The 18,292-nt window shown below is 39.7% G+C and overlaps 1 protein-coding gene across 4 annotated transcripts in view; it reads left to right on the top strand.

The window, feature by feature from the left end:
• The first annotated feature begins 5,387 nt into the window (after positions 1 to 5,387).
• The window catches only part of WDR48 (WD repeat domain 48), a 44,885-nt gene continuing 31,980 nt past the window's right edge, over positions 5,388 to 18,292 (top strand). For 2 of the 4 annotated variants that reach the window (XM_017508358.2, XM_017508359.2), the window contains exons 1-2: positions 5,388 to 5,469; positions 17,049 to 17,189. In XM_017508358.2, coding sequence (XP_017363847.1) covers positions 5,422 to 5,469; positions 17,049 to 17,189 — 189 coding nt within the window. In that variant the 5' untranslated portion in view covers positions 5,388 to 5,421. Of the gene's footprint in view, positions 5,470 to 17,048; positions 17,190 to 17,267; positions 17,467 to 18,292 lie in introns of those variants that run through there. The other 2 variants (XM_037731280.1, XM_037731279.1) reach the window with 2 other exon arrangements.

Here is an 18,292-nt window from a genome sequence, read left to right as displayed (position 1 = left end):
TGCTTGAGGAGATGGATACCCAATTTTCCATGATATGATTACCATGTACTGCATGCTTGTACCAAAAGATTTCATATATCCCATAAAGGTATACACCTACTATATATCACAAAAATTAAAAATTAAAAAAAATTTAAATTCCAAATGTAAATGCAAACAGACACCAAAAACGAGGTCTTGCTCTGTCACCCAAACTGGAGTTCAATGATGTGATTTCTGCTCACTGCAACCACCACCTCCTAGGCTCAAGCAATCTTCCTACTTTAGCCTCCTGAGTAGCTAGGACTACAGTTATGCACAGCCAGTTAATTTTCGTATTTGTTGGTAAAGACTGGGTTTTGCCATGTTGCCCTGGTTGGTCTCAAACTCTCTGGTTAGTCTCAAACACCCAGCCTCCCAAAGTGCTGGGATTATAGGTATGAGCCATTGCACCCAGCTCCCCCCACCCCTTTTTTTAAGACTGGGTCTTGCTGTGTCTCCCAGGCTGTGCAGTGACTATTCACAGACACAATCACAGTATACTGCAGGCCTCAAACTCCTGGGCTTAAGCAATCGTCCTATCTTAGCTTTCCAAGTAGCTGGGACTACAGGCATGTACCACCATGCCTGGGAATTAACTGATTTTTAACAAAGTCCAATAACATATTTGGAAAAGAACAATTTCTTCAATAAATGGTGCTGGGAAAACTGACTACCCACATGAAAAAGAAAGAAATGAGGCTCCCTACCTCTCATCCTATAAAAAAAATCAACACAAAATGGATTAAAAACCTAAATATAAAATGCATTGAAACTACTAGAAGATAATACAGAAGAAATGCTTCAGGAATTGGCCTTGGCAGAGATTTTATGGCTAAGCCCTCAAAAGCACAGGCAACAAAAACAAATGTAGACAAATTGGATTATGTCAAACCAAAAAGCTTCTGCACAGAAATGGAAACAATCAATAGAGGAATGAAACAACCTACAGATGAGATAAAATACTGGCAAAGTATTCATCCAACAAAGAATTAATATCCAGAAAGTCCAAAAAACTCAACTCAATAGCAAAAAAAACAAATACTTTTAAAATAGGCAAATGATCTGAATACACATTTCTCAAAATAAGACATATAAATGACCAACAAATACATGAAAAAAATGTTCAACATCACTAATCATCAGGGAAATGCAAATCAAAACCACAATGAATTATAATCTCACTACAGTTAGAATGGCTATTATGAAAAAGACAGAAACAAATCCAGAGGGCGAGGGTGCAGAGAAAAGGAAACTCATACACTGTTCATAGGAATGTAAATTAGTACAACCATTATGGAAAACATTGTGTGGATTTCTCAAAAAACTACAACTACCATATGATCTAGCAATCCCACTACTACCCAAAGAATAGAAAATCAGTATGTCAAAGAGATATGTGTGCTCCCATAGTTACTGCAGCACTATTCACAGCAGCCAAGATATGGAGTCAACCTAAGTATCCATCAAAAGAATGGATAAAGAAAATGTGGTACATATACAAAATGAAATACTATTCAGCCATTAAAAATATGAAATTCTGTTATTTGCAGCAACATGGATAGCACTGGAGGTCATTAAATTAAATAATCCAGGCACAGAAAGATAAATACTGCACGTTCTCACCAATATGTGAAAGAAAAATAAGTTAATCTCAGAGAAGTAGGGAATAGAATAGTGGAACTAGTGGCTGAGAAGGGTGAAGGAGAGGATACTATAGAGAGAGGTTGGTTAACACATATAAAATTACAGCTAGGTAGAAGGAATAATTTTTGGTGCTCTATAACACTGCAGGATGACTACGGTTAACAATAATTTATTATATATTTTCAAACAGCTAAAAGAGTGGATATCGAATTTTCCCAAAACAATTATTACAGACAGGTATCAAATACTATACCCCATATATATGTACAATTATTATGTGTCAATTAAAAATACATCCACAAATTTATTGACACTTCTTTCATAAAAAAAGGAGTAATCTAATCCCTTCTCCTTAGACACTGATAACCTTAGTAATAAGTTCTAATAAATTGACTGTGGCTTAACATGATACTGTATGACTTCCACTGTGAATTTAGAAAAAGCATTATCACTTCCAACCAGATTTTTCTTCTTTGGGATGCTCATCCTTGGAACCCCGTTAGCATATTGTGAGGAACCAAACAGTGCTGTGGAAAGATTATGAGCAGGTGTTCTGGCCACAGCTTCAGCTAAGGACTAGGCCAACACCAGTATCAGTCACCAGACATGTAAGAGAAGGAGTCTTCAGATGATTCCGGCCCCAATCTTTTGGCTGTCCCAGCTGATGTAAAGTGGATAGTGGAACAGAGAAAATCTGTTCCCACCAAGCTCTGCATAAATTACAGATTTGTAAGCAAAGTAACTGTTTTAAACCATTACATTTTGCGGGTGGTTAAACAACAATAGATAAAAGGAATAGGAAAAAAGAGTGCTGAATATTGGACACTAGTTCAGAGCATATACTGCATCCTACAGGAAAATATCAAAAAGGGCTATCTCCCAGAAGGCACCATAACTAAGTCTTCAATGTATCTTCAATAAGATACTTCTTGGTGATGGAGTACACAATTAGTCCAATAAATTCCATGGGCAAAAGCCCAATGCATTAGCTCTTTCCTTGAGTGAATTTCTTGGTCGAAAGCAATAGAGCATTAGAGAAAATGACAGGATCTAAAGCACTGAGTAAGTCCCTAGACGGTGGTGTCAGCGGAAATACAACAAGCAGGGGAAGGAAATCCCAATCTAGAATAAAGATATTTCAGAGAGGACAAATAAGAACTCCCTCAATGATGACAGAGGGCCAATGGCCAATGGCATAGACTTGCCTACATGTGGTTGGTTATACTCCTAGAGCATGGCGTATATGAAAACTCGGAATTGGTTACTGCTCCTGAACACCCAGCAGTGGCTTGGAGATCCCATGCACACCTCGAATCCTGTTGCCATTGCCATTGATTTCATGATTCTACTGAGCAGGCAGTGAGGCTGTTTCATCACAAAGCAGTTCATTTCATCCATATGAGTCTCAAGATTTATTCTCAGAGGTCCGTCACTGTATCCCTTCTGGAGTCTTCCTTGTCACCAGTTTTCCAATCTCGCTCTTTCCATGTCCTTGACAAACTGGCCAAAAAGTTAACCTCTGACCCTGAATTAACCATTTCTGCTTTAAGCCAAAGTGAACATCAAAACATACTGGTGAAAATTCTACCCACTAAAAGAACTTCACTACTTCGGTATTCTTCGGGTCCAAAGCAGGACTATAACATAACGATCAATTTCTAGCAAGTATCAGCATATGGTACAGAGCAACATGTATTTGCACATCATAGGTGCTCAATAGATACTTAAAATAATTTTTAAAATATAGCTTCCTATTGGTCTAAAAGACCCTGCTGGGTATGGCCTCTGCATACTCCTTTCACTTCTCTGTACTCTAAGCCTTGACCCTCCGTTCCTGCAATGTTCCATGCTCTCTACCTTCCTGTAATGTTCCATGCTGTCTCCTGCTACAAGATCTTTGCTTGGACCGTTCACTCTCCTTGCTTAGTTAACTCCATCCTTTAGATCTTGACTCAGGATACTTCCTGTCTTACAATCATCTTTCTTCAGAGTACTTATCTCTGCATTAATTTCTGTCTCATCTTGGGACTCTAAGTTCTATGATTACATACACTCACCACTGATTCTCCAACACCTAACATAGTGCCTGACATATGAGGTGCTAAATATTTTGTTGAATGAATTAATACATGAATCAGTGAATGAATAAGGCTGTAATGATGCAGTAATTTACCTATAAGTTATCACTGCCGGTTTTGCTTAAGAAGCTTTCTGCCATCACAATTTTTTTTCCTCTAATTCACATTTCTTTATTAAGAAAACGCATTTGTCAAGACAACTTTTGTATATACTAGCATTACTTATATACTGGCACTATGCAACAGAAATATGTGACCACATATGCAATTTTAAATATTAATATCCATGTTACAAAATTTAGTAATAATATATATTATTTAGCCTAATATACCCCCAAACATTATCATTTCAACATGAAATCAATACAAACATTATTAATGAGATAGTTCATTTTCTTCAAACTTGTCTTTGAAATTTGGGGGTAGTTTACAATTATATATCTTAATTGGAACTAGCTATATTTCAAGTGCTCAAGAGCCACAGATGACGAGTGGATGGATACCACATCATGTGCTATATCCCACAGTGTAGTTCTACAGATTCACTTTCACTAGGGAGGGTCTCATCACCCTCAGCTCCTATAATTATTGTCAGGAAAACCACCTGAAGTCAAACTTTCACCCAGACGGGCCTAACTATTCCAGTATGAGATGATTTACACCAGACCTGGGTTTTCAGTTCAGGGTTTGGAACTGAGTTGTCTCTGGGAACGATTTTAACTGGTGTTAGCCTTTTCACCTTCCTGTAAGTTTTTTTTTTTTTTTTTTTTTTTTTTTTTTTTTTATTTTTTTTTTTTTTTTTTTTTTTTTTTTTGAACTTTTAAGTTCAGGGATACAAGTGCAGGTTTATTATACAGGTAAACTTGTGTCATGGGGGTTTGTTGTACAGACTATTTCGTCACCCAGGTATTAAGCCTGGTACGCAATAGCTATTATTCCTGATGCTCGCCTTCCTCCCACCCTCCACCCTCCGAAAGGCCCCAGTGTGTGTTGTTCCCCTCTTTGTGTCCATGTGTACTCATCATTTAGCTCCCACTTATAAGCGAGAACATGCGGTACTCGGTTTTCTGTTCCAATAGCCTCCAACTCCATCTTGTCCTTGCAAAAGACATGATCATGTTCTTTTTTATGGCTGCAGCTTTTAATCTTTTAATTTAAATGGATTCTTTGCTCCTCCTGAAGATGGAGGCCATCTCCCTTGCAAGGGCTTCTATTTCTCCCTCTTTGAGGCCAAGATACAATTTCCGCATTTTTAGGTACTTAATAGTAAATCAGGTGGTTCCCCTGCCTGCCTAGCAAAAGTCAGGGGGCTGTGCAGCGCCATGTCTAGCACTGTTAACTCTTTCAGCGCTTTCGTTTCGCTTGGGCCTCTGGGGGAGCACTCGGAAAACAGCACAGGCCAGGGTCTAGGACCACACAGAACTGGATTCGGATTTGCTCCCTCAGCCCTGAAAAGTGGCTCTCTCCCCATCAGCATTATTGCACAACGGTTTTGTTTTTGGGTGCATCTACCTCACCACACGCCGGCCACAGAGCAACAAACAGCAAGCACCTAGGCAACACTCGGCCCGTCTACTCTTTCAGCCCCGCCACGAACCCTTGGCCAGCGGGAAAGGGGCAGGACATCCGCCCGGTCTCAGCCACCTCCGGAAGTGACGTCGGAGTGTCAACATGCAAGATGGCGGCCCATCACCGGCAGAACACGGCAGGGCGGAGGAAAGTGCAGGTATGGAAGCCTGGTTCCTCGGCCTTCCGGACGCGGCAGGCAGCTCCGGGCCCATTCCACCTAGCAGGTGCCCGGGGCCGCGGCTGGCTGGAGTAGCGGCATGGGGCGAACGGGGCGGGGCGCGGCCGGCCGCGAGGGGTGGGGCCGCGGCGCTAACGGCTCGGGGAAGGGGCGGGGGTCGGCCTACTTGGCCCTGGGGGCCCAGGCCCGGGACCCTCGCGGGTGGCAATCTGAGCCCAATATTGCTGGTCGCCGCTCTTCTGTGGGAATAGACTTGCGGAGTCGGGATAGGCTCGTTCCCCGCCCACCTGCCACCCCCTTCCCCTGCCTTTCTCCAAAGCGCTCTGCCCTCGCGGCGTCCGAGCGGAGGCCTCCAGGGGTTTCCCGGGGGGTGGGCGTCGGAGGATGAGTGGCCTGTGCGGAGGCGTGGCGAGTTGGCGGAGCGGCAACCGCCCTGCGGGGTTTCTGCAGTGGATTCTGCACCTGGGAGCCCCCGGCCCTCGCTTATGTTGGACTTGTCCCTTGGGTAGGTGGGAATGCCATGAGAATGTGCGTGGGGAAATTATAATTTTAATTGTTTTGGAATTTAAGTTCGTCTTCACCATTTCTTCATCTTCAGTGTGCATCGCTGAATCTTTATTGTTTGTATAATTTGTTGTACATGTGGTAAAGAGTTGTCTGATCCTACCGTGTGTGCCTTGTGCCTTATGCCTTTGTGAATTCACTTTTGTTTGGGGGTACGCTGAAGAGTTATTGCCACTTAATGTTTTCAGTGATGCATGGAATAGAAGCCCTATTACAGGTGTTTCCTGCAGGTGTATTGTATGTAGTAGTGGCAGTTTGGCACTTAGATTGCCCCCCCGTGTAGGAATAAGTAACATAATAAAAAAAAAAAGGCTTCTTTTTTTTTTTTTTTTTTAAATAAAACAGCATTATTGGAGTTCTGCAGATTGAAATCAAGTGTCAGATAAAGGTAGTCAGATAAAGGGGTCCTTCAGTAAGGTAATCCCAGCAGAAAGTGGTAGGCCATAAAGTCTTCTGAGTAATTCATATCTTGGTTATATTGATCGCGTTGATCAGTACATTGTCTTAAGCACTCACTAGATGTTTGTTGAATTGAGTGAAATTAATAAGAGTCTAAACTCACCCTGTTAGGTGAGGTTTTCAGTGCATTAGTGAGAGAATTTAAGTATCACCAGCATCCAGAGCGGGTAGCGAGACTGTCTCCTAGGGAACTGAAATATAACTCAGAATTGTAATCTGATTGTACGATAGATTCTATGGTGATATACTCCTTAGGGGAGTAAGGGTAGTTAATCAGCCCTGTCAGTTTATTGCTTTAAGACTTAAAAGTCCTATTACTGCAGTGTTTTCCCTGCTTCCTCCTTCCCAGGCCTGCCCACTCCCAAAATACGTGCAATAAAGTATATATATTTTAAAAAGACTTACAAGGCAATTGCACTAGTATGGACTGGGGAGAATGTAAATTAACTGCAGCAGGTTTGGAAAAACCGTGTTTTAATAGGCTGAATGTGAGCTAGTGCACACAGAATGAGGCAGGTGATAGATAAGTCTGCCTTTCAGTGGTCAGAGTACAAAATTAGAGGTTGGTGTTCTGCACTAAGGACCTTGTTCTTCATAGGTAGCAATCAGATTGGTGAACTGACTTGAAATCATTTCCTATGAAGAATTTTTGAAAGGGCTGTGTAAGATTAACCTGCTGAAGAGAAGATTCAGGGAGCGTTTGAAATTTGTCCCCAAGGTATAGAAGCAGCCTGAGAAGCCACAGGGATTGATTTCATCTGAAACATCATTGTCTGTGAGTGTTTTTTAAACTAGTGCGTGTTCACTGTAAACACCCAACAAACAAAAGTATAAATTACTTTTATACTTGGAGTTGCCCTCCATGCTTCCAAGAAAGCTACTGTGGGCAATGTCATGTTTTAATCTTAGACCAGAGTTTATCAGCCTGAGCATTCTTGACATTTTCGTCTGGATAGTTCTTCGTTGTGTCTGAGGGAGGGAGCTGTCCTGTGCATCTCAAGTTGTTTAGGATCATCCCTTGGTTCTACCAACTAGATGTAGTAGCATCTCCCCAGTTGTAACAACTAAAAATGTCTCCAGACATTTTCAAATGTTCCCTCAAGGGCAAAATTGCCTCTGGTTGAGAACCACTGTTCTGTACCTCTTCCTGTTTGTATACCCGACTTAATGTGATTTTGATTTTTTTTTTTTTTTTTTGCTATAAATGGAGCCATAGTATTCACTGTTTTGTGTCTTGCTTTGTCAAATTTTTAACTAATCCCCTTTGGCCCAGAATTCCTTATCTAAAAATATATTCTACAAAATTGCATATGCATATATCTATCCCTGCTTATGCAAGGGTGTTGTGTGAAGCCATTCTTGAATTGCTATGAAGATTTACCTCAGACTGGGTAATTTATAAAGAAAAGAGGCATAATTGGCTCACAGTTCTGCAGGCTTTACAATAAGTATGGTGCTGGATCTGCCGTCTTCCAGGGAGACCTCAGAGAGAGTGAGTCAAAAAAGCAAGTCAACATGGCATGGTCCCATTTCCACAAAGGGAAATGCATTTTAAAAGTCTGAAAGGGTAATAGCAGTGATTATCCCTTTGGGAATAGATTGTATGATTATAAATAAGACAGGACATGGGATATCTTTTAGTTTGAAATATACACACCTTTGTATTTTTGAACTTTTTACCACATTATTTACTCTTACAAATCAAAAAGAAAACTCATTTTGGAAAAAGCATATATGGGTACTTGGAGTAAATATACATTGTCCTGACTGTGCCTCAGACCAAGAGACAGTATCCCTGAGTTCCTTGTCAAGTTGTAGATCAAGATGAACCCTTGAGACTTAAAATGCTGCTAAATAATTAGTAGAGGCCGGGCGTGGTGGCTCATGCCTGTAATCCCAGCACTTTGGGAGGCTGAGGTGGGCAGTACCCATATATGGGTACTTGGAGTAAATATGCTTTGTCCTGACTGTGTCTCAGACCAAGAGACAGTATCCCCGAGTTCCTTGTCAAGTTGTAGACCAAGACGAACCTTTGAGACTTAAAATGCTGCTAAATAATTAGTGGAGGCCAGGTGTGGTGGCTCATGCCTGTAATCCTAGCACTTTGGGAGGCTGAGGTGGGCAGATCACTTGAGGTCAGGAGTTTGAGACCAGCCTGGCCAACATGTTGAACTCCTGTCTCTACTAAGAATACAAAAATTATCCAGCGTGGTGCCGTGTGCCTGTAATCCCAGCTACTCAGGGGGCTGAGGCAGGAGAATCGCTTGAACCCAGGAGGTAGAGTTAATGAGCTGAGAGCAATGGGCCAAGACTGTACCACTGCACTGGGCAACAGAGTGAGATGCCGTCTCAAAAACAAAATAATAAAATAATAATTACTTTAAAAAATCATTGGAGAGGGGTCCAAACATACTGCGTATTAATTATAGATATAATTTTAAATGAGTCCATGTCCTACCACCTTCAACTTCTAAGAAAACTGGAGATATGAGGGAAGAGGGATGGATTTGTGACTGTCAGAAACATAATCAAATATGTGAGTTCAGTTATATGATGCAGCTTTTTCTCCAGTAACCAAGATATCAAAGCAAGTGTCTTCACTCCATGGCAGTCCCTTAGTGTTATGATTTTCCAACAACCTGATCTGTCGATTGGCTCTCTCTGCCTCCATTTTTCCTCCGGTTATGGCCTCTTCCTTCACTTGCTTCACGGTGCTTGGGGAGAAGCTGGACTGGTTTAGTTACTCTGGTAGGCAGAGTGAGCTCTCCCCAAAAAGTTTATGCCCTAATCCCTTGCAAATATGTTATGTTACATGATAATGTAACATGTTAATCCCTTGAAAATATGTTATGTTACATGATAAATGGGATTTTGCAAATGTTATGAGGTTACAGACTTGAAAAATAAGGGGATTATCCCAGTGGACCTATTCTAATCATATGTGTCCTTTAAAACAGAGGACTTTCTCTAGCTGGAGGCGGAAGTCAGAGAGATGTGGTGAGAGAGAGATTTGAGTTGTAAGAAGGACCCAACTCTCTATTGCGGGACGGGGCCACTGGAAAGCATGAGAAGGAAAGCAGGCAGCCTCCAGGAGCAAAGATGGGCCCTTGGCTGACAGCCAGCAAGGAAACAAAATAGGGACCTTAGGGCCTACGACTGCAAGGAACTGAATTTGTCCAGCAACCTGAATGAGCTTGAAAGCAGACTCTTTCTAGAGCCCCAAGTAAGGAAGGAACACAGGTCTGCTGACCCTTGTCAGTTTTGGCCTTGTGAGACCTCATGCAGGGGACTCATTTAAGCTGTTTGGACTTCTGACCTTCGGAATTGAAATAATAAATGGAATTATTATTTAAAAGCCCCTAATTTTGTGGTAATTTGTTACGACAGCAATAGAAGACCAATGTGATTACTTTCAAATAAAATGATGAACAAGGAACAATATGTTTTTCTCATGATTGTGTCTACCCTCTGGCACACTACCAATAATAAGTTCGAAAGGCCGAGACAGATCGTATGATACAGTGGATTATCTTCACTGTTTGTTTTGTTTGTTTGTTTGTTTGTTTGGGGGTCCCAGATAATTGTTGGAGAAATTAAACAATGCTTACTGAGCTAGCTGCAAATGTTACAGTGTAACTTAACTGGATACTTGCTGCTGGGAACTACTCTATTATTTTTCTCCCTGTTAGAGTCCCTTTGATTGACTCATTCAAAATGCATATTTTCTACTGAAGACTTTCCTATTCCCTTGCAAAGCTCATGTATTACCCTCCTCCCGTTTTTTAAAGTGAATCAAGGTATTTCGCTATGAATCCAGGTCTTCTTTGCCTTAGCCTATACTCTTGACTCTCTAAATGAAGTTCTCCCATGACTTTGTTCATTCAGTTATTGCTTCTCTCTCTGGTACCTTCTACTTTTATCTTTCCTTTACCCCCATCTCTTCTGCCTGAAAAAGCTTGCCTATACCTTGGGGGGAAAATACTTTCCTTAATTTGCTGTCACTTCTAGTTATGCTCTTTCCCCAACTAAATGAAAGCTCCAAGAGGACTTTCGTGCCCACTGCCATATCCTCAGCATTTAGAATAGTGCCTGGCAACAAGTGGGTGCCTAGTCAATATTCATTGAAAGAATTAAATCCCGTTTTCCTCTATTTTTCTATAGCCAGACATTTAAATTTTTTCCCTGTACTTTAATGGATGCATAACAAGTTTTTAATGTGCCATGTCTTGAAACATATCAGTGTATGTAATTTAATTCTTTAATGACCACATGGAATGGATGAACCATAATTTGTCTAGCCATTTCTTTATTGAAGATATTGCTTTGATTTTTTCCCATCACACTGTAATTTGCTTTGAAAAAACCTCCAGAGTTATAAAATTTTAAAGGAAGTGTTACAAAAATAAATGAAATGACAAAGATAGATAATGCAGAATGCATAAGAGATGAGTGATCAGTTTGAAAGTTCCAGTATCTGACTCATTTCAGTTCAAGAAAGAGCAAAGAAAACAGAGATGATGATTAATAATGGATACAAGAAAATTTCCCAGAGCTTAAATGCCACAAATTTCTAGATTGAAAGAGCTTTCTAAATGTGCAGCAAAATTGATAGAAAAAACAAATCAAGAAATGTCACAACACCAAGGAAAAAGAAAAATGTTAAAAGCTTGGGGAAGGAGGCAACAAGGGAGTGGAGGAGAGAATGAAAATAGGATCCCTTTAAAGCTGAATGAAACAGAATGGCATTGAAATCGGTGGCAACATTGGATGCTAGAGGAACTCACAGCAGTGCTTTCAAGAGTTGAGAGAATTGCTAAATCAAGTATAAATGTGGAGGTAAGACCTTTTCAGGCATGCAAGGACCAAGTTGCCTCCCATGTGCCTTTTCTTATATTACTTTCTTAAGGTATTGGGGTTGTACTTCAGCAAAACTGTGGAGTGAACAAAGAAAGGAGGAGGCATTGGAAGTCAGGAAACAATAGCTGTAACGCAGAAAAGCAGTGAAGGAAAACACCAAAGGTGACAGCTGTGCCAGCAGACCTAGAGGGCAGTCAGCCTAGATTGTAGTGAGAGGAGGGAGGGTTTGGAAGGGGAAGCCTTCTGAGAAAATGAAGGGGTGAGGGTGAGTTCTGTGGCACAGCAGGTAAAGCAAATTGAAGTTAAAGTGGAGAAAACCATTGAAGAATGAAAGATTAAAACTAAGGAAAACAAAAAGCTCTTTGAGGAAGGAAATGTATTCATAATATAGTACTTAGTGGGCAGCCTTACAGTCACAACAATATGGCACCGATTATTCAATTAAAAATACGGAGATATATACAGATATATATATAAAACAAGAGTAGAGGGAAGAGATATCAAGGGTAGTTTCAGAGCCACATCCTAATTTACAGTAGCATGAGTAAATCGATAAGGTCTAAAATGGATGAGCCAAAAGTTACAAGCAATATTTAGAGAAATGCCGTTAACTATCCAGTAGCAACAACTGAGTTGCAGTTAGTTACCTTTAGGGATGAAGACTAGGTGTGGAGAGTCTTATCCAGACAGTAGAGAGACAGTCACTACGATTTGATTTTCTAAATACAGGCAAGAATTACTTTAATAATAAATGATCAAATTTTAAAAACTAAGTAATATACATTCTTTGTAAAGCATTCAGATCACATAAAAAAGACATGAATAGGTGGAAAATCACCATAATCCCATCATTCAGAAATAACAGCTGGTTATTTGTATTTAATTTTTTTATTTTGAGACATTGTCTCACTTTATCACCAGGTTGGAGTGCAGTGGTGTGATCTCAGCTCACTGCAACCTCCGTCTCCTGGGTTCAAGCAATTCCGCCTCAACCTTCCCAGTAGCTGGGACTATGGCATATGCCACCACACCCGGTTAGTTTTTGTATTTTTAATAGAGGCGGGGTTTCACCATGTTGGCTAGGATGGTCTCAATCTCCTCACCTTGTGATCCTCCCCCCTCGCCCTCCCAAAGTGCTGAAGTTACAGGCGTGAGCCACCGTGGTTATTTTTATATCAGTATATTCTTCAAAACTTGTGTATTTATTCTAAAATATTTAATATTTTGAAACATTTTTATAATAATGGCTATTGTACATTCCTGTGTTGGACTACACATATTTCACTAAAAATATATCATGACTTTCTTCCCATGTTAATCAGTCTAGACCTCCATCAACTTTTTCTTATTCTTTGGAGATGGGGTCTCATGCTGTTACCCAGGCTGAAGTACAGTGTTGTCATCATAGCTCACTGCAGCCTCTAGCTCCTGGGCATTTAAGCAGTACTCCCACCTCAGCCTCCTGAAGCACAGAGATTACAGGCATGAGCCACCACACCTGGCCTACCTCAACATTTTAAGTGATTGGATAGTATTCTGTTTTACAGATGTGCGTGCCAGAATTATGCAGCTAGGATACTTCTAACTCTTTTGCATTTTTTTCTTTTGTGTTTTAAAGCACACATTTTTGAAATACCATTGAAGAGGTTGGCCCAGACTGGTTTCCTCGGTAATTACTTTCCACCTAGAATGAGAATTCTGACATTCAGGTTATTCTTTCACTCTTGCCTTAACCAGTCAGATAATCTCCGAGAAGTCTGGATATCAAGATTTAGATATGCTGCATGGTCTCAGTTAAAGGAAATGTGCGCTAGGTTAAGCAGCCCTGGAACCCCAGAGAGAGAGATTGAGACAGACTGAAGTTGACATTGAAGCTAGCTTGGTTCCTGTGGCTTTGGAAAGCCAATTCATGCAATGATATGTATGTCTTTTATATGTCAGACACTATTCTGGGGACACAGTGGTGGAAGGAACAAGGCCAACAAATCCCTTGCCTTCCTGGAGCTTTTATTCTAATGGAGAAGATACACCAAAAAATATGAATATGGAATATGGTAAGAACTGTTAAATGTAGGGTAAGTGATAGGGTCATAACGCTAGGAGAATGAGATCAGGAAAGGACTTTCCAAGGAGACCTTTCTCCTAAGATCTGAAGAATAAGGGTGAGCTAGACAAGGTGAAAACTGGAGAAAGAATATTCCTATGGAGATCTGAGGGGTGGTGAACCTTCTTGAACCTGGCAACAGTAAATGAGAACGTGCTGGAATGGGAAAGAGCTTGATGTGTTTGAGGAACAGAAAGGAGTTTGGAGTGACTGTCATAAAAGAAGCTAGGGGCAGTCAGTTTGAAGTGCGTGTGAGGACATAGGGTTAGAACCAAGCGTTTGAGGAGTTTGGACTTCACATTTTGTGAAAAAACATTAGAAGGTTTCAGCAGAGAAGTGTCATGATTTGATTTTTTAAATGCCTCTTATAAGTGATGACTGTATTTTCTGACTTTGGGCCCTGTTAAGATATCCTTATACCCTTATGTTGACGTCTCCTTTAAAAAACAAATAGGACCAGGTGCGGTGGCTCACACCTATAACCCCAGTACTTTGGGAGGCTAAGGTGGGTGGATCATGAGGTCGGGAGATTGAGACCATTCTGGCTAACACAGTGAAACCCTGTCTTTACTAAAAATACAAAAAATTAGTCAGGTGTGGTGGCACGTGCTTTGGTTTCAGCTAAACCAGAGGCTGAGACAGGAGAATTGCTTGAACCCAGGAGGCAAAGGTTGCAGTGAGTCAAGATGGCACCACTGCATTCCAGCCTGGCAACAGTGGGAAACTCTGTCTCAAAAAAATAAATAAATAAAAATTTCAAAATAAACAAAAAAGCCAAGCTGGTTTGAGTAGATCTCAGTTACAGTTGATTGTAACCAAAAGACTGGATTAAAACAACATCCTTGTAACTATTTGTGTCTGCAGCCCTGGCCCTTTTAAAGCATTAATTTCTGGAAATTGAATTTTAAAGAACATTTCAAAGAGTTTAAACCTTTTATCAGAAAGTATCCATTTATCCTTAGGGGAAACAAAAATGGCAGTTATTTTAAAAAAATTATTATAGGTAAAGTCATCTCATTTTAATTATGCCTTTGATTATGTGATTTTTGGCTATTTCTTTTTTTAAAAGTTCCTTTTTGTAACTTTGTTTGTCTTTCTGTTGGAAAATTTGACTTTTTCTTATTTTATAAGGAATCTTGTTAAGAGTAAACTTTCTTTCATATTTATTTCATTATTCTCTTCATCTTGCTCATGTTACTTTTTGACATTCAGAAGGTTTAAGAAAATAATAACATTGTGATAAAATTCACATACCATAAAGTGCACCCTTTCAAAGTGTGCGATTCAGTGATTTTTTTTTTTTTGTACATTCAGAAAATTGTGCATTGGTCACCTAACTCCAGAATATTTAATTACTTTACGTTCATTAGCAATCACTCCCCATTTTCCATTTTTCCCTCCTTCAATCCCCTGGCAATTACTAATCTACTTTCTATGTGGATTTGTCTATTCTAGACATTATGTATAAATAGAGTCATAAAATTATGTGGCCTTTTGTAAAACATGTGGCTTCTTTCACTTGGCATATTTTCAAGGTTCATCCATGTTATAGCATGTGTCAGTACAGTACTTCTTTTATGGCTGAATGATATTCCATTGCATGGAGAGGGGTGTGTGTGTGTGTGTGTGTATGTGTGTGTGGTGTGGGTGTGTGTGTAGTATACACACCACATTTTGTTTATTTTGTCAGTTGATGGACTTTCGAGTTGTTTCTACTTTTGTGCATTATTGTGAATGCCACAATGCTGTGGACATTCTTCTACATGGAAAAGGTTTTGATGTGTATTTGGCCAGATCACCATTGCTCTTTTCCTTCGTAAAGATTACCATCTTCCTTGGCGTGTTGGAAGACTTTTCTCTGCCAAGAAACTATGTAAATATTCACCTGTCTTTTAAAAATTGTTTTTATGCTGGCCAGATGCAGTGGCTCATGCCTGTAATCCCAGAACTTTGGGAGGCTGAGGCGGGTGGATCACTTGAGGCCAGGAGTTCAAGACCAGCCTGACAAACATGGTGAAACTGCCATTTCTACTAAAAAAATAAAGATCAGCTGGCCATGGTGGCATACACCTGTAATCTCAGCTACTCGGGAGGCTGAGGCACAAGTATTGCTTGAACCCAGAAGGTAGAGGATGCAGTAAACCAAGATCCTGCCACTATACTCTGGCCTGGGTGACAGAGAGAGACTTTCTCAAAAAATAAAAACAAAAAGTATTTTTATGGTTATTAAATTTCAGTCTTTAATTCATATGAAAATTGATTTTGGTTTAAGATGTGGAGAAAGGATATAATTGTTCCTAATAGAATCACTATAGGTGCTGTAGATGATTTATTAAATGTGTCCTCATTAATTTAAAGCACTATGTTTATATCAAAATAGAAAATTTATAATAGAAAATGTTTCCAAATTTTGTTTTATTCCGTTGATCCTCTTATCTGTTCCTGTTGTGTTATGCCAGTGTAATTCTGGTAGCATTATAGTACCTTTAAGACCTTTGAGGAATATCTTCCTAGTTACCTTCATTTTTTAAAATGTCTGGATATTCAAAAAAAAATTGTACTATTTATTTTATCAACTTTTAGAAGGAATTTCAATGGGATTCTAACCAAAGCTGGGTTAAATTTACAGACTTAGTAAAAATTGTCAACATTGAATCTTCCTTTGTTGCAATATGGCATGTCTCCTTTATGAAGATTTACTTTTGTGTGTCTTTTCCTGTCGGTTACATATGTTCCTGTGAAATGTACTCCTAGCTATGAATTATTGTTGCTGTCATAATAGGTTCTTCTCTGTTTCCCCATCCCATTATATTTTTAATTGGTTATTTCATTACATTAGAAAGTTTTACTTCTGGCTGCCAGCCAGGTTACTGACTTTTTCTTCGTTGTAATTGTTTTCGGTTGATCCTCTGTTTTCATAAGGAACAGACAGAGGTCACCAACAGTAACAAAGTAGGGAAAAATGCCTCTTAGAAAAAGTTTAGTATGTTATAGGAGCTCAAAACCTCATTTTGCATGGCAAGTCAGGCAAGGCCTTTTAAAGGAAGTGTTGTTTAAATGAAAACCTGAAGGCTGCGATAGGAGTTAGCCAGACAAGTGGAAGGAAGAGTTTCCAGATAGAGGACCAGCGTGTGTGACGGTCTGGAGGCACAGTGTGCGTCAGAAGCTAGAGCAGAGATGAGTGGCCAGAGGGACAGACAGGGCGCCTGAGACCATGTTACGGAGTTTACATCCAGTCAGGACTCCAGTAATCAGCAACTGAGATACATTGTTAAATAATTACTCTAGCTGCTTTGCAAAAAATGGATTTAAGATTGGGAAAGGAGTACAGTTAGGAAGCAGTTAAGTAGTTTAGCAACCTGCTCATCTTCGATTAGGCTGTCATTGATATCATCCTTCTCTTCAGCCCTTTAGTCTTTAGGAGTAAAATTAAAATTAAATTTTTATTGGATTGAAAAAGTTTATATTGGAAAACATGGGATTTTTCTGTTTCATATTCACCACTTAGTGGACTACATTTTATTACTGCATGGCTTGTAACTTTATAAGAAGCATATGTTGACATATTTGTCAGGTTTCCTATGTTATTCGAGATGAAGTGGAGAAGTACAACCGAAATGGAGTCAATGCTCTGCAGTTGGATCCAGCACTAAATAGACTTTTCACAGCCGGTCGAGACTCTATTATAAGAATATGGAGTGTCAATCAGCACAAGGTAATGCAGGGATTAAAATCTGTACCCAGCAAATTTTGAACAAATGGCTTTTACTGTCTAATATGATACCTTTCACAGTTTCAGATTTAATCTCTCTGAATACTGAGTTGTTTGGCATACTCTATAAAGACTTTGCAACCAGAATTCTGTAAGCCTCTAGGAAAAAACATTCCTAGGAAAGCTTCAGAAGTGTTTTAGCTAAGAAAAGGACTCCATAAACTAGGTTTGCCTTAAGAGTTCTCTGCCACAAAGGAACAAAGTGATTTGGCCAGTAAGGGTATTACTTTTAACAGTTAATTTTTCTGCTTTAAATGTGTTCCCCAACAACCTCTTTGTAACCCTACTAAAAAAAGATTGAATGTCCTTTTATATTTATAATTAATCTTGAAAAACTATTTTATTTTCTTCATTTAAAAGTAATTAGGGCCGCACAAACCCCATAGGACCTAATTAGATAATATAAGTTTAGGCTGGGCGGTGGCTCATGCCTGTAATCCCAACACTTTGGGAGGCCAAGGTGAAAGGATTCCTTGAGTCCAGGAGTTGTTGAGACAGCCCGGGCAACGTGACAATACACCGTCTCTACAAAAAAAAATTTAAAACTAGCTGGGCATGGTGGCACACACTTGTAGTCTCTGCTACTTGGAAGGCCAAGGTGGGAGGATCACTTGAGCCTGGGAGTTTGAGGCTACAGTGAGCCATGATCATACCACTGCATTCCAGCTTGGGCAACAGAGGGAGATCTTGTCTCTAAATCAGTCAGTCAATCAATCAAACATTGGTGTTACAAATATGAAGACAACATGCTCCCCTTCAAAAGTTTCCCTTTCTTAAGCACGAAACAGGATTTAAATGTATGTAAAGATAAATCCCCAGGCAAATGGGAAGGAGTCCTTTTAGTATTTTGTTGGAACACCTATTTTGTGAATGACAGAAAAGAGGGAATAAAAAAGAATATTTATTGATCTTCTAATTATGTGCCAGATGCTCTTTGCATTTTCATATCCAACATGATTTTAATTTTCATTGTCACTCAAGGCATGTATCAGGATCCATTTTCTTTCTCTTTTTCTTTCTTTCTTTCTTTTTTTTTTTTTTTTTTT

The sequence above is a fragment of the Cebus imitator genome, unplaced genomic scaffold, assembly GCF_001604975.1.
Source record: "Cebus imitator isolate Cc_AM_T3 unplaced genomic scaffold, Cebus_imitator-1.0 Scaffold391, whole genome shotgun sequence".
NCBI classification, from domain to species: Eukaryota; Metazoa; Chordata; class Mammalia; order Primates; family Cebidae; genus Cebus; species Cebus imitator.
This window is presented reverse-complemented; position numbering and strand designations above follow the sequence as displayed.